The 22216-nt window shown below is 42.4% G+C and overlaps 1 protein-coding gene across 5 annotated transcripts in view; it reads right to left on the bottom strand.

Moving 5' to 3' along the window:
• EIF2AK4 (eukaryotic translation initiation factor 2 alpha kinase 4) overlaps nucleotides 1–22216 on the bottom strand; it is a 96911-nt gene that overhangs the window by 36436 nt on the left and 38259 nt on the right. For 4 of the 5 annotated variants that reach the window (XR_005882644.1, XM_040969965.1, XM_040969966.1 and 1 more), the window contains 10 exons: nucleotides 20439–20554; nucleotides 16670–16827; nucleotides 15062–15597; nucleotides 12014–12120; nucleotides 11339–11496; nucleotides 7136–7572; nucleotides 6447–6516; nucleotides 4460–4543; nucleotides 2135–2257; nucleotides 1356–1460 (listed from right to left, as the gene is read on the bottom strand). Coding sequence is in view for 4 of the 5 variants with exons in the window: in XM_040969965.1 (XP_040825899.1) it covers nucleotides 1356–1460; nucleotides 2135–2257; nucleotides 4460–4543; nucleotides 6447–6516; nucleotides 7136–7572; nucleotides 11339–11496; nucleotides 12014–12120; nucleotides 15062–15597; nucleotides 16670–16827; nucleotides 20439–20554 (1894 nt within the window). In the remaining variant the exon portion in view is untranslated. The remainder of the gene's footprint in view (nucleotides 1–1355; nucleotides 1461–2134; nucleotides 2258–4459; nucleotides 4544–6446; nucleotides 6517–7135; nucleotides 7573–11338; nucleotides 11497–12013; nucleotides 12121–15061; nucleotides 15598–16669; nucleotides 16828–20438; nucleotides 20555–22216) is intronic. The other variant, XM_040969968.1, reaches the window with a different exon arrangement.

Below are 22216 nucleotides of genomic sequence, written 5' to 3'. Positions count from 1 at the left end.
CATGTGCCACCCTAAGTCCTCCTGGCATGACTTCCCTCCTTAGGTTTCCTAATGTGCAGTACCATCAATGACTGCTCTCAACATTCACCAGGCCAGCCACTGTTCCTCAGCTTCCCCTGTTTATTTTGACGCCAACTCTGAGGTAGGCCCTGGGCACTTTCTACAGAGGTGGTGCTGAGCCATTAACTAACTTACACAAACTTACATCTTGAAGCTGTGGCAGCAGCAGGGAGTCCAGCGTAGTCTGCAGGGCTCCAGGTCTCATTTTCTTACTTGCCTCAAGATACCACAGCCTTCCAGCCATCAGGTTATCTCACCTGGACCTCAGGGTCCTCACCTGATGTTTGGCCCTGGATTGGTCTCAGCATTCTTTGATACACCCTGCCCTTGATGTGGCTGGGACCATGTCCTTACTGTTCCTACTTTCCAAATTCCTCTCTCTTTACTCTTTCAAACCCATTTTCTATTCCAGCCCCTACTCTTCTAGCCACTAATCCAAGTCCTGGTTCCTTTCTGTCTGACCTTGGAATTATCTGCATTTCCCACTGACCTTGGTGCCGCATGAACTCTCGCTTCCGGGATTCTGACACAGGTGTCCAACCTCCTCTCATATGCTCCCACACTTTCCAGTTTTAGGAAACCATGTAACATGCTGGCTTTCAAATAACCATGCCCGCACACCCTAGGGCATCTGCTTATGCTGCCCTTCCTCTCTCTGCCCTTCCAGAGATTCCTCTGGAATCTCCTGCCCGTTTCTCAATCCTGGCCTGCTGGACTCTTTCCCCATCCTTCAAGGCCTAGCTGAAACACCTTCGTCTTCACACACAGCCTTTCTTGATCCTCACAACTGAATGCAAGTGTTTTCCTGTCCTCTCTTCAGTCACGATTTCTCTCACCTCACCTTCATCAGCTTTGTATGTTACCAAAGCAGCTACTCCACGATGTGGAGAACAGACGTCTTCTGAATTCTATGTTGTCTAGAACTGGTTCACTGGGTGTCTTATATCTGGGGACTCATTTCGCAATAGCTAAACTAAAAGAACTTCAAGAGGTGAGTATACAGTTCAGCATACAGACTCAAATATTGAATTATTTCTTAAAATATTGCATGCCTTTGACCTGTTGTTCATAAACCATTAACTTAATGTCCCTCAAGTGGAATTCATGCACCAGAACACAATTACCATTTCAAAGCCTGGGATCATTTACAGCATACCCCAACTTGAGCCTTGCTTAATCTCCTGAGGCTCACACAGCAATGCTCAGTAAGCTCACTGCCTGGTGTTCAAACACTGTTAAGATTACCAGAGCACCTGGGCTCATTTTCAGGGACCATCCAGTTTCCAAATACTCACAGCAAAGGCTAGATGGTCTGTTGCCAAACCAAAATCACCTATTTTCACATGGTCATCAGAATCCAAAAATATGTTGACAGGCTTCAAATCCCGGTGAATCATTCCCTGTGGGGAGAGTGAAGAAACAATTGTTTCCCACACCTAGTACACAGTGTGCACCTGTTTCTGAATCTGAAAGGCCAATCTTTAAAAAATGAAAATTGGATTAGGGCTTCTACCAGCCTCTTCAATAACCCCCAGCTCTCCTATGGCTCCTCCCCAACAGTCTCCTAGCTCCACCTGTCATGGGTCTTGATCATGTCAAAGACAAATGGTTCCCTGGGGGATCCCAGGCCCCTCCACTGCTCCATCACATTTCTCTGATCTGGTCATGCAGACACATCTTCCTTCCTGTTATTCCTTTCTCCTGGTATTTCTTCTGCCCAAGACACTCTTGCTTTCCTCCACTTACTCAAAAGCCATTCTCAAACAAACAAACAAACAAACAAAAAAGTCATTCTCAGCTGGCAGGCCACAAAAAATCAGGTAGTGTTTGAATTTGACCTGCAGGCCACAGTTTGTGGATTCCAGTCCTAACCCTCAAGGCTGTTGCTGAACCTTGATATGCTGTCCTGGTTTCTTGTCATTGGACATTTTGTTCTATTTCCTTTAAAAATAGACTTTCTCAACTGATTCAGAGTTTTCTAGTTCGGTTACTCTCCACTCCTGTATCTGACTTCCTTCTCCAGTCATTAATTACATGAATACAAATTTTCAGATAGGAATGCTGCAGAGCTTACTTTCTCATGGATATAAGCCAGCCCATCCAGGATCTCCCGGAAAAGCCTCCAGAGTCTGGTGGTGTCTCGGAACAGTCCCTGGTCGATGGTGTCGCGTAGAGTGCTCTTTTCGCAGTACTCCATCTATGGATGAGACCAAATCCGGCAGGAGCTGGTTATGCAGAACGCTTACACCAAACAAGGTGATTACAATTAATATTATCATCAATTTAAAAACTTATATCACAAGTTTTAAATAGTTCTGGGAAAGACTTAATTTCATATACTAAAAAAAAGGAACCAACAGTATTGAAATATGTGTTTAGGGCAATATACATTTGTTAATAATAATGCTAATATACGATAATATTAAAAATACATTAGGGATAAATGTATGTAACTTTAGTAACCCAGCATAACTATTTTTTTTTATATTATTGCTCATGACAAAAATAATTTATTGGGGCTGGTTTTACAACATAGAAAGTTAAACTGCCATCTGTGATGCTGGCATATCATATGGGCACCAGTTTGCGTCCCAGCTGCTCCGTTTCTCTGATCTAGCTCCCTGTTACTGGCCTGAAAAAAGCAGTGGATGGTGCAAGTACTTGGGCGTCTGCCACCCACATGGGAGACTTGGATGAAGCTGCTATCTCCTGCATTTGGCCTGATCATGTGGGGAGTGAACCAGCAGATGATGGAAGATCTCTCTTGCTCCTTCTCTCTGTAATCCTGCTTTTGAAATACACAAAATTTTTTAAAATGAAAATAACAGATTTATTTAAACCCCTTACCACAAATAACATAAAAAACTGAGACTGTCAGAACATTTTTTAAAAATGGGAAAAAATTTTTTTCTAAAGAGAAAAAACTGAGACTGCAGTAAAATTTTATTTATTGTTTTGTAAGATTGGTTCCAAACCAAAATTTTCAGGAAGGGCTAATTATTCTGATGATTAATTTGTCCATTAGACAAATGACCTTCAAGTCTACAGCAAACGTTGTAAATATTAGCACATTCCAGAATGGGTTCTGTTTCACCTCTTTGTGAGGGCACCAATGAATCAGAAAATATTGACACATCATTTATATCTTACACCACTGCGAACTTGACTTAGGCAGCTAGTTCACATTTCTACCAGTGCCACAGTTGAGACTGCTTAAGAAGAATGATGTACTGTTTCAAATTAAACAGCACTATGCACTTTATCATGCTCAGAATATGCCAGCAAATTCTGACTCATTCTCCAGGTCTTAGCTGGGGCCTCACATGGGCTCTTTGAGGAGGCCCTTTATTTTAACCTCTAGTTGTCTCTCTGTTGACAGAATCCACCACTGTATAGGATGAACTGCCTGGGCAGCCTAAAGCCAAGGTAATACCTTACTAGAACTGGGGTGCCTGCAGCTCCTGTCTCCGACAGGTTCCTGGAAGAGCCTACAGCCATGTTGGTTTTTCTTTTGCACATGTAGGTAAGTATGCACATCACACCTTCTAGGTACAGCCTGATTCTGCTTGTTAAGTTTCTGCACACACGATGCAGCACTTACAGAACTCCAATGTGGTTCTATGTACTCCACACGTGACCTCATTTACTTTCGTAAGTCTAGAGACAGCCACCACTAGTCAATTTATAGATGGGGAAATGGAGCTGCAGAATGCGGAGGAAGCTGCAGCTCACAGAGCTGGGACCGGTGATCCAGGATGTGAGTTTACACAGCTGGGGTCTGGAGCAGCTCTATAGCACTTCTGGAAAGGTTGGTGGGGAGGGGGTGAGGAGTAGGAGTTCAAGGCTGGGGAAAGGGATCTCCTTGCTGTAATTCTCCCTGGCTGTTTCCCTTTGGAAAATGCCAGTATTATGCATGAAGCAGGTCTTGGCCACCCAAAAGTGTACAGACATTTAAAGCCCAAGGTCTCATGTTAACGATTCTTGGATTACAATTATAGGTTGATGGACAAGAGTGAAGACTTGATGAAATCATGGTGGCTAGGAGGGGGGGTCCTGGGGATGTTTTTAGGGTACTGGGGTCTGCCTGCAAAAGCCAGTTATCCCAGGAGAGTTGGTTACTTAAGCTGAGTTCAGACTGGCATCTCTTTGTGTTCCTTGGCTGCCTTATAAAGGTGATCACCTTTATACCTCTACTATTGGCAGCTTCTACCAGATGCCATGTAATGGTGGGTATCATTTGATTTTGAACTATGAACCTCAATATTTTAGGCTCCTTTTGGGAATTTTAAAGTAACAGAAAGCTAATACAGCCAGCATTCCCTCTTTTGTGCAGTCTTGTTCCAGCAGCTTGAAGGGGAGTTGTTACATGTACCAAGCCATACACACAACAGGGTCTTACCTGGATATACAGATAGTGCACAGCCTCAGTTGTTACTGATAGCTCACTTTCACGGCCACCATTCTTCTGCTTGCAGTCTTCATCCTAACCCAGCAGGAACACATAGGAGTTCCAATAAAGGTGAAATTTCACCACCCTCGAGTAAGTATCCACTCCCCACAGACATGGCCATCAGCTCTCCCCAGTGAGAGGTCGCTGAGCAGTACTTCAAGGCTAATTTGCTGTTCCCAGAGTCCTCTGTGGATTTCACAGCTCTGCAGCTACATGAAGCCATGATGGCCAAGGAGCAGGCAGGTATCAGAGATGTGCAATGCATTGGAAAGCTCCCTGCTGGGTTCATGATTTCTTAGCATTGACAGCCTTTCTTACTCAGAAGGGTAGCATGTATCCAGGCTAATCCCATAGGCCTCAGTTTCACTGCAGTGCAGAGCCTTGGGGTTGGCTTTCCCTGTAGGCAGATGACTAGTAACCATCTTTAGCTGAGGCTGTTTAAGTGTGACCACAATGCACAGTGACCTCTGGGATGAAGAGGAAGCACTCAACAGGTGCTTAGGAGTCCGATCGTCTGTACTGCTGTTCCATACAGCTGATGTCTGTCTCTGACAGCTGGCTTTCTGTCCTATATGTAGTGTCTTTTGTTATTTATTTAAAACAATTCTTTCAACTGATATGTGTATTTAGTACTTTTATCCTCAAGTACAGGAAAAGCACCAGCAGCATGTATTTGTGATTTAGTGTTTTGAATAAGGATCTTCCAACATTTTTCCGTTACCAAAGGGGGAGAAAAAGCCCTCTTTTGAAAATAAATAGGCTCTACTCTTGAGTCATTGGTATTCTCTGGAGATGATTTATAAAAATTACTCATCTCTTAGAGACACATAGCCATCAATCAGAGTTCTCATAGGATGCTGCCCTTAACTGAGCAAAGCCAATTTCCCATAACAATATGCTAGTTAACACTAAAACCAAACATACATTTTGCCTTTGCAGTAGTTTAGATTCTTCACATTATTTTTGATTAAATTTATAATTAATATATTTCAGCTGGAAGGAGATGAGGTGATTGTAACTGATAAGGCAAACACCAAAAAACCCCATATCAGTAAATGCATTCACACCTTCTTTGCAGTTTCACTGCTTATGCTAGCAGAACCTACATGCAGACTTTTCTAGATCTGTTATGAATGTACCCCTGTAACTGCTGGTAATAAAGTCACCACATTCAATCCCCAGATGCAGAACGCTTCTCTGCAGCAAGCTTCGACAGCTCTGGCAGCCTGAAAGCCTCGCGCTGGGCTCCGGGTGCCAGCACAGAGGGGCTCTGCAAACTACATGGGGAGAGGCACAGAGCCGAGTGGGGCTGGAGCCCGGAGCAGTGACTGGTTTTCCAACTTTTTTTTAACCACAGTTTTTTCATTACGCTCAGTACACATTCTCATGAGAGACAAGTTCCATCAGGTAAGCTCACCATTATTCTAAGTATGCTTCACTCAGATGTTTAGCATTTCAGATAAAGCTGTGGCCTGCAAAATTGACTTCATGAACCACTGGTAAGCTCATGACACAGCATGGTAAAACACTGTTCAAGGGGATGGTGTATGAAAACAAGGAACAGAGATGAGTTGATGTGAGATTGATTTTCTATGGTAACTTCATGATGAGACTGTTTAGTCACTTGGTTAATTTTCATTCCATTCTCATCTCCAACCACTTAAAATCTAGCATTATTTTGGAAACTGCTTTCTTTGCACACACAAAATGAAGCCTCATTTTGTTTCTTGTTTCTACAAGTAGAAGGATAAAAACCTATAAAAAATATGAGTATATTTTAAATGAATGATCATGATTTAAAATAGGCCGTTTCTACATCTGCGTATCCGATTAAGGCCTTACTATTTTACTCAAGCTTTATAACAACAGATGTTAGTTTTCTTACACATCCATTCCATGATGAATAAAATGTTGTAACTGCTGGTTATATATTTACCTGATTCTGATTTTTGCTGTTCTCATCCTCATTATCAAAGATAATATCACTTTCAGAATCTGAAGCAGGCCTTAAAAAGAGAAATAGAGAAATACTAAAGAAATCAAAATCATGGCTGAAATTCTAAAAAAAAAAAATCAATAGTTGTTAATATCATGTTCACTTGTACTTTGCTATAAAACACACTATTCCTAAGAAAAAATTTAACTAGATTTTTCCTTGAGAAAAAAAAGAAAACAGTCATGATAAAGTATATTCAATTGGATAAAATAAAAAAAGAAAATCATGAAAGTACATGGTCAGGGTAGATTCTGAGATGCCTGAAGTTTAGGCTCATAATGACTAAATTTGGCACTTTGGGGACTGCAACTGGCACTGGATCAGGACTCTGAGTTAACTGGAATGTTCCACAGAGCTGCAGCCCTTATCTGAAATAATGACCTAACAGAAAGCTTCTTCAATATACTAAGATGAGGGGTCACTGTTCCCGTTGCTGTCTACAGGGCTTGGATTTTGGAGAGCTGAATGCAGTGGGGAAGTCCTTTGGATCCCATGGCGTTTGTTTTGCCAGGTCCCACTGGATTTCTACATGAACCTGCTCTGCTTAGCACAGGTTTGGTGGGGATTAAAGGAGGGGTCCCGCGTGTGTCCCTCCCACTGAGGGCTGTGACAGGCGCCGCGCCCCTTACAGGAAGGACTGGGAGAAGACCCCGTCGTGTTCGTCCTCTTCCTCATCATCCTCTTCGTCGCTGCTGGAGCCAGGGCCGGTGGCTGGGAAGCGAGCACTGGCTGAGCGCTCGCCCGACGTGCTCCACTCCACGGAGCTGGTGAGGATGGGTGGTGGAGCGTTGGCCTCCACGCTGTCTGGGCTGTCCGTGTCACCTGCTGCCTGCCCACGTGCCGCTCGCGTGTCCTGAGCCAGGGACTCCGAGTCCCCAGGTGGTGTTCCTGGGCCAGCCGGCCGCTCATGCCGCTCGATCCACGCGTTGTAGTAGCGTACGATGTTCTCATGGTGCAGGCGTGACAGCAGTGTCACTTCACCCTTGATCCGGCGGAAGTGCCTGCTGGCGGGGTTGATGGGGATGCGCTTCACCGCGTAGCAGCAGCCATCCAGCTTGTTCTGTACCTGCCGAGTGGCCAGGGGAAGGGGGTGTCATTTATCGCATGTTGCCCACGGTTCCTCAGGACAGCTGCAGTTCTATGAGATCCAGTCAGAACCACAGGCGTGATACGGTCAAACTGCAGAAAGTCCTGGTACTCCCAGACCCCGAAGACAGCTCAGCCCCCATCTAGGTGTATTTAACTTGCTAGCAGACTCTGGGGGAAAACATTTTCATCGTTATTTTTACTGATATCACTTTTAGATGCATTTCTCATATTACAATCTGCTGTCCAAATTTCTAAATAACTTCGGTTATTTTTTTAAAGTGTAATGTTTCAAAGAATGATCTAATTTCTGGGTTTTTAAGAAAAGACTAATTTGTATTTGAAAGATTGATTTACAGAGAGAGAGAAGAAGAGACAGAGAGAAAAAGAGATGTTCCATTCACTGGTTCACTTATTAAATGGCTGAAATGGCCGGAGCTGGGTCAGTTTGAAGTCAGGAGCCTGGAGCTTCAGCTGGGTCTCCCATGTGCGTACAGGGGCCCAAGGTCCTGAGCCATCCTTCACTGCTTTTCTACACCATAGGAAGGATTTTGGATTAGGAGTGGAGCAGCCAGGACTCCAACTGGTGCCCATATGGGATGCCAGCACCACAGGTGGGGGCCTAACATGCTACTGCACCACAGCGCTAGCCTCTTTTTGATTTTTTTTTTAAATACTTAAATTCACTAAAGAAAAACTAAACTCCAAATATTTTAATAGAACTAACGCAAATGTTAACTCCCTGATTTCTAAAGCTGAGAGAACTTGGGTAAATTACTTGATTTCCTTAAAATTCAATTTTACTTATCTATAAATGAGATTTATATGATTTCCAAGACTACAAATAATGACTGTGAGTACTAAATGAGATAACCAGGGCAAAAGCAATGTATTAAAGCCTCAGAGAGAAAGTGATGAGTGAGTAAATAGTGACAATTGTTGGAGCAGGTGTCTGATGTGGTGGTTACAATGCTGCTTGGGCACCCACATGCCATGGTGTCTGGGTTAGAGTGCTGGCTCCATCACAGATTCCACCTGCTGCTAATGCCCATGCTGGGAAGCACAGGTGATGGCTCAGGTAACTAGGTCCCAGCCACCCATGTGGGAGCCCTAGAGTGAGTTCCTGGATCCCAGCTTTGATCCTGTCCAATCTGATCATTTGGGGAATGAACCAGTTGATGAGAAATCTTATGTTTGTCTATCTCTGTCTTCAAATAAAACAAAATTTAAATATTAAAGATTAATTTAAAAATAGTTATTTCTATTAATATAATTATTGCTTATTGATTTTGTTTATATAACATTTATGATTAATGATGGGTACTGAAAATAAAATATTGCAATTCTAAACACAGTAAAGGGGCTTGTGCTGTAAGTTTAACAGTTGCCTGTGGGGCTGGTATGATAGCGTAGTGGTTAAAGTCCTTGCCTTGAATGCCCTGGGATCCCAGCAGCCCTGCTTCCCATCCAGCTCCCTGCTTGTGACCTGGGAAAGCAGTCGAGGACAGCCCAAAGCTGTGGGACCCTGCACTCACGTGGGAGCCCCGGAAGAGCTCCTGGCTCCTGGCTTTGGATTGGCTCAGCACCAGCCATTGCAGTCACTTGGGGAGTGAACCATCTGAAGGAAGAGCTTCCTCTCTGTCTTTCCTCCTCTCTGTATATCTGCCTTTCCAATAAAAATAAATAAATCCTTAAAAATAAATAAATAAAACATAAATAAAAACAGTTGCCTGTGACTCTCATCCCATATAGGAGCTGGTTCAAGTCCTCGCTATTCTGCTTGTGATCTAGCTTCCTGCTAATGTGACTGGGAAGGCAGCACAAGGTCTGGGTCTCTGCACCCACGTGGCCAACCGGATGAAGTTCCTAACTCCTGGTTTCAGTTAAGTCTGGCCCCAGTTATTGCGATTATTTGGATCAACAGATGGGCGATTTCTGTCTGTCTTCCCCCTCTCCTGTCATTCTGCCTGACAAATAAATCAATCTTACACACAAAGTAAAATGCTAAAAATGCAAGAAAAAGTTTCAAAGGCAAGTTGCCATATCCTGGCTGCAGGCCTCATTATCCTGGGCAGTTTCACCATGCAACTGGGTTGACTGGAGAACTTTCTGAAGTTCTGTTCATTGGAATCTTCTAGTCCCAAATGCGGTGCTGCCATGCTCCTGAAAAGCAACAACTCAGCCCTGGGCAGGAAGAGGTTAGGTGATTACAACTGACAAGACGGTGTGGCTTACAAGTTTCAGCTTGGCTATTAAAAACAGTTCTACACAAGAAAGAAATAGTAGAAAACCAAGTTTCAGATCATCTTCTACTGTGGGCAGAGTGACAAAATCGTAAGCTTTGGAGTAAAACAGATGTGGGTGTGAATGTTGGTTTCATTTCTTACTGCAGTATTACTTTACCAAACCTGGTTCTGTTTGGAAAAACGGGGATTATATCTGTCTCCGATGAATATTCTGAGATTGTGAACCACCTGGCACACACCCAAGACACAAAATGGCGCTCCAGAAAATGACAGCTCTGTGTTCCTTTACTGCCACGCCACGTCAGCAGAGAAAGGGACAAGGTGTGAGAAATCTCAGTGCTGACTTCTAGTCCCAGGGCTTGGAACACAACACGTATGCTGAGTCCCTGACTGGGCTATGGCACCAGATCTCCTGGAAATGCCAAGGAATTCATTTATGCAGATGCAAAGTGGCATAAGCAGTAATAGGGACAACTGTGAATGAAATGCCAGATCACCAACCAAAGAGGTCTACCCTAATCTGATAAAGAGATGAGGCATAAAGACAGGGGTGTTCTCACAGGGAGCCATTACAGGAAAGACATTAGTAAGACATACAAAATGGGCTTCTTAATCGTCCTTTGTACACATGTATGAGGAGATGAAGCTTGCTATTATTTTTTTAATATTTGAGAATGTAAAATACAAATAAAAGACTTGATAAGAAGGACATTTTGAGTTAAAGGGACTACAAGTACTCCAGGCCTTGGGAAACTATAATTTTCCTGGTCTTCGGGCTATTCTTTCACTGAAGTAGAAAGCCTTCCACAGTGAGGATAACACTTCCCAACAATATTTTCAGAACCCTAAGTAGACATATACCACACTGATGGTGGGTCACCTTCAGACACATTCTTTTATGCACTTAATAATACAGTATTAATTTAGAAAAAGAAATACTTAGATCATACAAAAAACAACTCAGTCCTCTTTCAGCAAGGGACAGGTATTAATAAAAATCTCCGTGTTGGACTGGAATGAAGAAAGCAAGACCTAACAATGACTTTCAACAACATATCGGTAACCTTCCACTCTCTTTAACGAGAATAGGAACATTATAGCCATAAAGACCATCTGGGGCCATTTTCCAGTTTGAGTCCCATCTCAGCTCTAATCTTGGAATCCTTTTCTCCATAGCAACTCTAACAGTAAATGGGAGAAGAGAGAGAAACTTTCTGTACTAAAGCATGTAAAAATGTTCTTCAGTTAGAGGCCTGGACTCCACTCGAAGTGCTATTACCCCTATATGATTTTCACAATAATAGTCAACACCAACCAAGGACAGGGAACCTGAGTTCTCAATGTGCCCAGTGGAACCTGAAAGAGACCCCTCCCACCCACAAAGGTGAATTTGACCATACTGGTCTTTACTTCCCTTCCTGTTCCTCAAACAAGTCATGCTTTCCAAGCCCTGCTGGAAATGCAGTGCAGAAGGAGCAGGATCTGGAGACGAGTCTGTACCTTGATGACAGCTCCAAAAGCCCCTTTGCCAAGAAGCTGCAACTCTTCAAACTCAATGAAATACCGGGAAAACTGCCTCTGGGTCTCCGTGAAGAATGCTGCGCTGGGGAGCCGATTGCTGGGAATGACAGTCTCAACATAATCCTGGCCCGCGGAATCTGTGATAGAACAAAAGGTAAGAGGTAACTAAGACGTGAGAAACACAGGAGGCCCTCCCACATCCCACTGGGGACACTGCAAGCAGGGGCTCCAGCCAGTCTTGGGAAAATGCTTCTGCCTCAGCAACTCTGGCACCATGCTCATCTACGTTCTCCAGTAGGAAGGCAGACTCAAAATTTGCCTCAGTGTACAGGTGGAGGAACTAAGATGGAGCCAGATCCCAGACCCAGTCTTTGCTGAGGCCTATTAACCTACTACGTATGCAGCAGTAGGAAAATGCAGCAACAGGAGAGGAAGGGGGAGCTAACCTGTAGAGAGCCAACTCCAGTTGAGACTGGGAGAGGAAGGGTGGCACAGCTGTCTCCTGCCCCCAGGGGGCTGCTCGTTGCTGAAGGGAGTCGTGTGTAGCTCAGCTCAGCATGAATAATCTGTGCAGCCCTTTCCCACATTAAATTGACATGCACTTTCAAAAAAAATTCATGTCAAGCAGATTATCGAGAGTGGTTACAGACTCACCTTCAGGACTCTGTTCCACTAGAGGCGCCTTCGGCTGAGGATTGAGAAAGCTGTGTTTCAACAGCTGCGGAGTGGTCCACCTCTCCTTATCATCCAAGCAAACACATCTGAGGAGGAGGAGGAAGAATCTCAGCGATAACCAAAACAACACTAAACTCCTTAATCCAAGGCATTCCACAAGGGTTTAGTTTTTTAAAGACACACATGAAAGAACCCATGTTACTTACGCACTAAAGTGCACTCACATAAAGTGAACTTACATGGATAAACATCCTGCAGGATTTATAAGCTAAGTACCAGGCTGGGGGAAAATGGGGAATAAAAAAAATCCAAAATGAACAATAACCAAAACACGAAACCAAAACAAAAAATGAAACCAGGGTTGGTGCTTGGCCTAGTGGTTAAGACATCTGCATTGCACATCCGAGTTGCATCTTAAGACTCTAGCTTCATGCTAGCGCAAGACCACGCAAGGCTTGAGTGCTTGAGTTCTGCTTCCACGTGAGAGACCTGGATTGAGTTCCCAGTCTTAGTTTAAATCTTGGCCTCAACTTTCTGTTGGGGGCATTTGAGGACTGAACCAGTGAATAGCAATGCTGTCTCTGCCTTTCAAAAAAATACATACATATACATATATTTTTTAAAAAGCCAACATAGTCCTTGCACACCAAAAGGCTTATCTCCACGAAATGATTTTTTCCAGAAGTATAAAAATAGCACAACTAGGCTATGAATTCTCACTCTCATGAATACTGTAATGACCTGCCATGCTTAAGTAAGCCTTTCTGAGAACCAGTCATAAATAACACTTCCAAATACGAAGCCCATCAGAGAGCCAAGACAAGTCTGGGGCCCAAGGAGATAAACTGTCCATCACAATATAAAGTAAGTTGACAGTAGTGAATGGAAAGTTTTTAAAGATTCCACATGCTTTCTCTTAATCCTCATTCCTTGTGCCTATGAATTAACAGTTTAGTGTTCTAATAAGTACTGCTTTTGTTTTCTGATGAGTAAAACTAAGCCACACTTTTAACTACAAGGATCTCAAATGGGGCCTTTGCTCAGTAGAACTGTATTATCTAGGAATCTACTGGAAGTACAAATCCTATTCCATCCCAGACCTGGTAAATTAGCAGCACAGGAGATCTGGACAACAATCCGTGTTACCATGGCCTTGCCAGTGATTTGAATGTAAACTAGATTCTGAAAACCACTGTTGTAATTCATCTAAACTGTTTAACTTTCATATGCATGCCTCAAGTGGCACCACGTGGTAGCACCTGACCTTAAGTGTAAACAATATATTTAAAGACTCAACCATTACTGGGAGTTCTGGACTTAAAACCATATATACAAAGTGGTGACAGTAATGATCACAAAGAATAGCAAATTTTAAGAAATGTTCCAGTACTAAAAATAAGTACTCTTAAATCTGCACCTTCACAGGGCAAGAGTCCAATAAAACATTTTGCTAAGATATGGTGCTTTACCTTAAACTTAATTTTTATTATATCAGTAAAATACAAATGCCTCTCCTTGCAAATATTAATACAGAAAGTCTTTGAGACAACCCCCTGAATTCCCCATTCCTCTAGTGTACATCATTACAGATCATTTTCCAATGTTTTTATTTATACAAATGCACAACCCAAACAAAATAGCACTGTTTTTGGGAAACTGACTTATTAAAAACACACACACACACCATCCTATACATACTATTCTTCAACCTGCTTTTTCATTCAACCAAGTGTCTTAGAGATCTTTCCAAGTCAGTACTTAAAGATATTTCTTTGACTTCTATAAAGGTGTCAATCTGCCATTTCTTTATACATTAAATAAACCTTTTTTTAAAAAAGGCGCATTGAGAATTGAGTTTCATTTTTTTTTTTTGTTTTTCACATTTTCATTTTACTTGAAAGGCAGAGAGATAAGGAGATGCATACACATCTTCCATTTGCTGGTTTATTCTCCAGATACCTGTAACATTGGAATTAGGATAGGCTGGGCCAAGCCAAAGCCAGGAACTTGGAATTTCACCTGGATTTTGCACACAGGTGGTAGTGATAACAAGTACTTGAGCCATCACCTGCTGCTTCTTTAGGGTGTGCAACCACAGAAAGCTGGAATTGGGAGTGGAGCCAGGACTCGCATCTAGGCACTCTGTTACGGGATGCTGGAATCCTACGCAGTGGTCTGTTAATCACTGCACCAAATGCTTTCCATTCTTGTTGAGTTTCTGAAGAGCAATGTTGACTCTAACCAAAGTGTGAAATTAAGGTGATGACATGAAGGAATTTTGGATCACAAATAAATTTAAAGTCTAGCTACAATGAGCTGTATTAAGGGATTTTATAGCCACCAAGAATTCACTTAAATGATGAAATTATCTGAACCAATACTTGTGGCAACAAAATAGTCAGAAGCAGCAAGAGCTTCTCCTTTGAAGCAGAAAGGAAACAGCCACATTTCTCCACGGTTTTTGTTATTGAGGCTGCCAGCGAGAACTTCAGGGGACTCAGGGTGAGTCAAGGGCTGGGCCCCACCCAGGGCTGGGCAATGCCTCCTAAATAAATAAACCATAAAAAAGAAAAGAAGAAAGAGAACTAGCCAAGTTTTAGTTATAAGTCTACCATTTTGTCACTAAATATGAAAAATATATGCTAGCTCCTTTGGGAGCTGGCAGGAAAAGCGGACAGAGAAGGTCTTCCATTTGAACCCCTGGGGCATTTCTCACTGGAACAGTTCCTAGAGGGACAGATGGGATGAGGGGATTCTTCCTACAATGTCTCCAGCAGTCCCTGAGAACCAGCTTACACAGCAATGGCTATGCCTGAGGAACTGAGGAGACCATGGTGGTGAAGCAAATGAGGACTACACTTGAGAAACTAGAACACAGGCAGTCGGGGACACGTGGGGAGAGCACAGCACTGACCCTGGTCTTGGGCCGCACTTGCCAGCTGCTGTACCATCTGCATGTGGGGCACACTCCAGCACAACACAAAGTACAGGAGCAGTGTTCAGTAGCAGAATCTAACCAGTACTCACTTTTTCAGGAAATCTTGAAAGTCGGCTGGTAAGTCACTGGGGATGGTCACAGGGTACTCCCCACATTCCTGTCCCTGGCTGAGGGAGAGCAGCAGAAGGCCAAGGCGCCAAACATCTCCTTTCTTCCCGGCTTTATAAGGCAGAGCATTGTCACTGAAACGAACTCGGGTCTGCTCGAACACATCCTCCTTGCAGATGTCTGCGAGGCGCTTTGAAATGCTGTAGTCCGTAATCTTGATGGTACCTTCTGCGTCCACCAGGACATTAGAGGCACTTAGGACCTTGTGCACCACAGAATTGTTGTGCAGATAATCCAGGCCAGACAGGAGCTGAGCTGCGTAGCGGCGAAGCTGGTGCACGGGGATGGGGCCTGTGTGACTCATGTGAGTGGCAAGAGAGACTCCACTAATGTGCTCCACTAAAATGTCCACCACAATGGAGTTATCTTGTTCTCTGTGACTCATGGCAAAGTAGCGCACTACATTTGGATGGCTCAGTTTCACCAGCGAGCTGAATTCTGTTTCTGCCCCTTGAATCTGACCAGGAAAAAGAAAAAAAAAAAAGAGAGGGAGAATTAAGCATAAATCATCATTAAGTGGTATTTTTGCCTCTCAAGTGAAATGTATGGAAACATACCTTCAAATAAGATTAGAACAAATATGTCCTGAATGGAATCCTGCCCCCAAACTATACTGTCAATCTAATAGTTTATAAGGATGGGAAAAATTTAATCTGTTTCATTAATTTCAAAATATAATGTAGGAATACTATAAAACTGATGGATATCCTCAATTTCTTTCGAGATATGACCAACAGAAACAAGAAACATTAACTTTTTTTAAGAGTCTCTTTTTTTCTTTCAATAGAAAGTCTGATATACAGAGAGGAGGAGAAACAGAGAGAAAGATCTTCTGTCTGTTGATTCACTCCCCAAGTGACTGCAACAGCCGGTGCTACACCAATCCGAAGTCAGGAGCCAGGAGCTCTTCCAGTTCTCCTACATGGGTGCAGGGTTCCAAGGTTTTGGGCCATCCTCGACTGCTTTCCCAGGCCACAAGCAGGGAGCTGGATGGGAAGTGGAGCTGCCGGGATTAGAACCTGCACCCACATGGGATACCGGCATGCCCAAGATGAGGACTCCAGCCGATAGGTCACGGCGCCAGGCCCTTACCATTCTGTTTTATAACCTCTTTGTTTACAACACTGCCATATATAACAGAATATTCTCCATAAAGTTGTTATCATAAATTAAAAATTTCTAATCCCCTCCAATTCAGTTTTGAAACAGTATTCCAAAACAAGAAAAATGTAAGTAACTGTGAAGCACACAATATGTAATAGTATTTAGGCTCAGTTGGTTGTTAATGCCAGATGAGGGTCAGAGGCAGCCGCTATGCTTTGTTCCTGCTGTACATGTTCTGAAACAGGGAGCCATGGGCCCAGAAACACTGGTGGGGGAGGTGCTGGTCCCCCACAGTTCCCTCTGGCTGAGTAGATCTCATTCTACTTTGGACTGCCTTTGCAAATCAACCGAAAGCACAGCTACTTTGTTTTGCCATCTCCTAGGCTCAAGGCAAGACTCCTGGCTCGGCTATCTCAGATGCCCACCTGCTTTTTGCAGTTATCAATCTTCTCTCTTTCTTGAGTGGTAAGAAACGGACCCATTTTTTTCTGCCATTGAAGGATCCACTCATACAGCAAGACAAAGCTGCCGGTGGCTGTTTCCAAAGCATTGTACACTAATTTTCCAAGCTGTTCATCATTGCCTGCACAATAAACAGAAAATGAAATTAAAACCCCCCTGGCATGTTTTCTAGAGGGAGGGGAGAGAGAGAAAGGAAGGAACATTCATTATTTGAACAATGCATGGCCTGTTATAACTATGCAGAATATAATTTCATGGAAGGAACACAAGCCCTATGTAATCAATTTTGATATTAAACAATTCACCTTGAATTCTAAAATATTAATTGCCATAATGGGACAAAAGCAGTGAGACCTTCGACGTAACCAGAAGACCAAAGATTTATCCTTCCAGCCTTTATTGTAAATGTGGCTTTCACACCCAATTCACTTTTGCTTACACTTTGGTGTACCTGGTGATACGCCTAAAAACCAAGTAAGATGACAGAATCTGGACCTTGAGCATGCTCCTTTAAAATTACCCTATCAGTGGAGATCAGCACGCGTGGGAAAAACAGGCTTCCACGACTTGGAAATTTGAATACATCAATACATTTGAATACTTTCCAAATATAAAATTGGAATATGCTCAGTAAATACAAACCAGTCAGCATTTTGGAGGGAAAGAACCAGAAATGATAGTTTCAGTTTGAAGGGAGGAAGAAAGACACTTTATTTAGTGATAGGTATTTGTTTTCCAGTTAGGAGTATTAAATCTCTGTAACATCAAAAATTTTCTCAAAAAGCTTTATTTTTAAGGCAGGCCTGTGGCCTAGTGGTTGAGATGCCGGTTGGGGCTGTCCACGTTCCGTAGCAGAGCGTCTGGGTTCAAGCCCTGGCTCTGCTCCCTGTTCTGGCTGCCTGTTGGTACGTCCCCTGGCAGGTAGCAGGTGATGCTCCAAGTAATTGGATTCCTGCCACCCACATGAGAGATCGACTGAGTTCCTGGCCACTGGCTTTGGCTTTTGCTTAGCCATAACAATTGAGAGCATCTGGGGAGTAAAATCAGTATATGCGAGCGCTGTCTGCTTCCCAGGGGGAAAAAAGAAATCTTTATTTTCATTAGCAACTAAATTATTACAATACTGGAAGAAGAGAAAGATATTACTATTTTGCTTTATTTTTGTTTGTTCCCTGTACCCCATTCATTTCTTCTTAACATACCAAATTACAGCTCATAGAGCACCCTTGCCTTGGCACTACTGACATTTGGAAAGGATAAACCTTTGTTGTAGCGGTGTGGTAGCTTCCTGGCCTCTGCCCATGTGATGCCAGTAGCTCCTCACCTGCACTCCTAATCTTAAAAAATATTCACCTGGCTTCAAGTAGCTGGGTCCCTACAACGCAGGAAACAGATGGAGTTCATGACCAGACTTTGGCCTAGCCATATCTCAGTTTTTATGGACATGTGGGGAGTAGATCAGTAGATGAGAGATCATTATCTGACTGTGTCTTTCTTTGATTCTCTCCTTTTCAAGTAGATTTAAAAATTTAGGAATATACCCACAGACATCACCAAATGTCCCCTAGGCTATAAAAGTGTCATCAGTTGAAAATTATTAATATTAAGAATTCTTTTTCTCTTAATACATAAAAAGTTTTTCATGACACTACATTGTCTTCATAATAAAAAGCTTTAAGATACACTGATAATTAATTTTTCCATGTAAAAAGTGAAGTAACATTTATATATGAGATAAAATGGCCTTAGCAAAAATATTTGAGAAATAGAGCTAAACTAGCTCACCAGGACTTTTTTAAAAATCTGAGCAGTTTCTACTTTATAAAAAAGCTGATAATTTAGATACATTTATTAGCCTTCTATTACACTTTTCCTAATAACTCCTGATAGTCTTATCCTAAGAGGGAAAACCCTGATGTTTGGAAATGTGTCAACCAAAGGAAGCAATTTGAGAATGTGGAATCTAAGCATTCCATGTTAACAGAAGACATTAAATGTTTATGGGATAGAATACAATGTTATTTACATAAAGTCTAATTAAATTTGTGTTACCATCTTGCAATATTTATTTTCCCAGTGGGACCAAGTATGCATTTCATAATTGCTAGTTGTTTTAAAAGTTATAACTTATTGTGCTTACTTTGGCAGCACATATGCTAAAAGTTACCATTTATGGCCCATTTCTTTTTGTCACTTTTTCATGATGAGATAATAAAATATACAGGAGAAAACAGCTATAAGACTAAAGGAAAAGATGTTGCCAAAAGAACTCTGGCTGAAATTGCTCTTCACTAACAATAATTTTCACGGTCTTTGTACTTATCCATATCTGTAAGTAAATTCTTTATTCTGTGTAGTTCTAACAACGTTAAACTAAATCAATTAATTGGTTTCTAAAATTAAAATGTCTCATTTAAAATTAAAAATTAATGAGTTGATCATTTATTAAAAAAACACTTCATAGAAAATTCGGGCATGTTTTCAAAACTAGACCCATTGTGAGAAAACAAAATAAATAATTCACTTGGTGATTTTACAAGAAATTCTCCATTTGCAAATGCGTCTCCTAACAAAGGTACTAACCAAGGTGAATGTGCTTAATGAGGACCAGTGAGAATAAGAAACCAAGTTGATTTGCCTTCCTGATTTCCCCAGGTTATTAAAAGTTGTGAGTTTTATGCTGTCAAGTTTACAAATCTGAGATGCCCCTGAGTCAAGGGTAGTTTCAGGCCCACCCGCAGCCAAATCCTACCAAGGTCTTGACCCTGCCCACATGGTTGCTTTGTCTGAGTTTGACATCTCTGTGTATGCACAGAATTATTTTAGTTGGCCAAGATTAGATGTCTGGTTCATAGCTTTTTCAGATGTTTGGTTTTTCTACTCCCACCTGATAGCTGCCCCCATAGGCTGACTTGCTTATCTGTTCCTCCTTAAAGAACAAAGGGAAAGATGCCAAAAGAAAGCAAATTTGATATAGATAATTTAGCTCCCTGTTACTTCTGGTAAGAATATTCAAGGGATTGAAGATTAATGTCAAGTGTCAAATTCACTGTTTGCAAGCCATCCCTACATTAATGATGGCTGCTACATCCACAGTCGAGAAGAGATGAGGCACTTTAAGACGAACGAAGCACACAATGAAAATTTGATTTTAATATTAGCAATTCAAATCCCAAACTGCTGAACCAGCTTCCCTCCAAATGGACTGAACTGCCACCTACAGACCAAAATGTTAAATAAGACACATGTCTAGAAACATTTAGTTTGCTTGGCCAGGTACCATACACAAAGCAGGAATGCTAAGCAACAGCTATCAACATAAAGTCTTGAGATTAGAAACATTCATTAAAGATTACAGGCACTAGAACTCATTTTGTTACATGCATTTTATCAGCATTAGATGCATATTGCATTAAAATTGTAATGATGGATGATATTTCAACTTTTTTTTTGTTCTGTTTTAAAAAGCTAGGATAGGTATCATGACAAATTCAAAATCAGCTTTGTGCTGAGATTATTTCTAAAAGCATAGGCTTTATTGTCACCTCACTCTAGAGGGAATCTGTCTGATTCCTTATTCCAGTCATGAGGAACGCGAGTGAGGAGGTTACCTGACTGACAGATGCCCTTGGATAGTTCTGGTCTAGATAACACAGGGGTTGTTCTCCCAGTTTCCTTATGACTGACTTTTGACATTACAGCAACTGAGGTGTATGCAGTGAGTTTACTCACCAACACATTTCCCTTTGTGTACCATGAGCTGATCAGGACCACCGATTGAGAAATGCAGGATTTCACAAGAGCCAGGAGAATCTTCACTGCTACATACAGAATACTGACGTTCTCGCCTTGAAAATAAATTTACACAATGGTTTTATTCCCCCTTTAATCTTAAGAATCCATACAGAAAATTCTTGCATCTCCATTTACTCATATATTAGTCCACTCACAGTCTAACATCTGTATATGGTAGGAATGGGAAATTTCAATTTCCAAATTTCCCATTGTCATCTTTTCCATATGTGCCTGACAAACTCCTAACTGTGGGCCAGTGCTGCCCAATATGGTAGCCACGAGTCACTTGCAGCTATCTTTATTAAAGATTAAATTAAAAAGTCAGGCTTAATGTGGTAGCCACATTGAAGTATTCAAGAGCCACACATGACTAGTGACTTCTAGACTGGACAGGACAAATATAGCACATTTATTCCAGGACAGAAAATTTCGCTGGTCAGCACTGGTGTAGAGCAAGTACACATCAATCTCATGTCTTTTTATTTCTACACAAGTGCACCTCTGGAGAAGGTGGTAAAATAGGGGGGATTGAGCCTCTCTTTATTACTGGATTCCAACTGGACCTCCAATCATTGAATACTCATTCATTCTCCAACTTGCCTTTGATGGGTACTTCCTGTCATTCCCTTCTTTTACTTCTGAAAAACATTCAGAAATTCAACATTTCTTCTTCTTTGCAGGGGAGGAGAGCAATATCTTAGAAGCTAATTATGATGCAGAAATCATTAATGTATTGGGGGATAGGGTGTCTGGTCAGAAGAGAGAGAGAGAGAGATGGGGTGGGGGGAGAGAGAATGAGCAAGCACTCTCGATGGTTAGGACCAGGTACATTGCTTTGACAAAGTACATGGGATGATCTCTAAATCTCTGGATCACCATCTGGGTATAATCTTGACCTTGCCTTTCACTGAGAACATAATGCAATAAAGGTGGAAGTCCACACCCTAGATTCTTCTACCTACAAAGTATTTTACACTGGCAGTGCACTTAATTTTTTAGGTGATCCGGGCCCAGCGTGGTGGCGCAGTGGTTTAGGTCCTCGCCTTGCACGCCTGGGATCCCATATGGGCGCCAGTTCTATCTCGGCAGCCCCGCTTCTCTTCCAGCTCCCTGCCTGTGGCCCGGGAAAGCAGTTGAGGACCGCCCAAAGCTTTGGGACCCTGCACCTGTATGGGAGACCCGGAAGAGGCTCCTGGCTTTGGATCGGCATAGCATCAGCCGTTGCACTCACTTGGGGAGTGGATCATCGACGGAAGATCTTCCTCTCTGTCTCTCCTCTCTGTATATCCGCCTTTCCAATTAAAAAAATAATAATAAAAATAAATCTTAAAAAAAAATTTTTTTTAGGTGATCCTAAGGAGGAACACAAACCTAGTCTTTAGTTCCAGTCCCCACGGCTTTGGGGTCTTTGTCCACCAGATAGTCCCTCAGTTAGTCCCTCTCTCCTGAATGTTTAACCTGCCCCATATACTGGCTCTTTCTCCTCAGCCTAGGCATCTCTCCTATCCTGTACCACTCTCCTGACTTGCTACTCATTTTCAAATTTCTACAATCTGCCATCTTTCCATCCACTCTCGACTTTTCCCCCTTGCTCCTCTGACTTTGGTTGGTGGCACACTGACACTGTCTTGTTGTTCAGGAACTTGAGTCTTGGTCCAGGAACCTCTGCATCTGACTGATTGCCAAGGTCCTCTTCTCTCCACATCCCCTGATCT

This window comes from Ochotona curzoniae, unplaced genomic scaffold (genome assembly GCF_017591425.1).
Source record: "Ochotona curzoniae isolate NIBS_2020 unplaced genomic scaffold, NIBS_Ocur_1.0 scaffold_4701, whole genome shotgun sequence".
NCBI classification, from domain to species: Eukaryota; Metazoa; Chordata; class Mammalia; order Lagomorpha; family Ochotonidae; genus Ochotona; species Ochotona curzoniae.
Note: the sequence above shows the minus strand (reverse complement) of the source record. Positions and strands in the feature narration are given on the sequence as shown.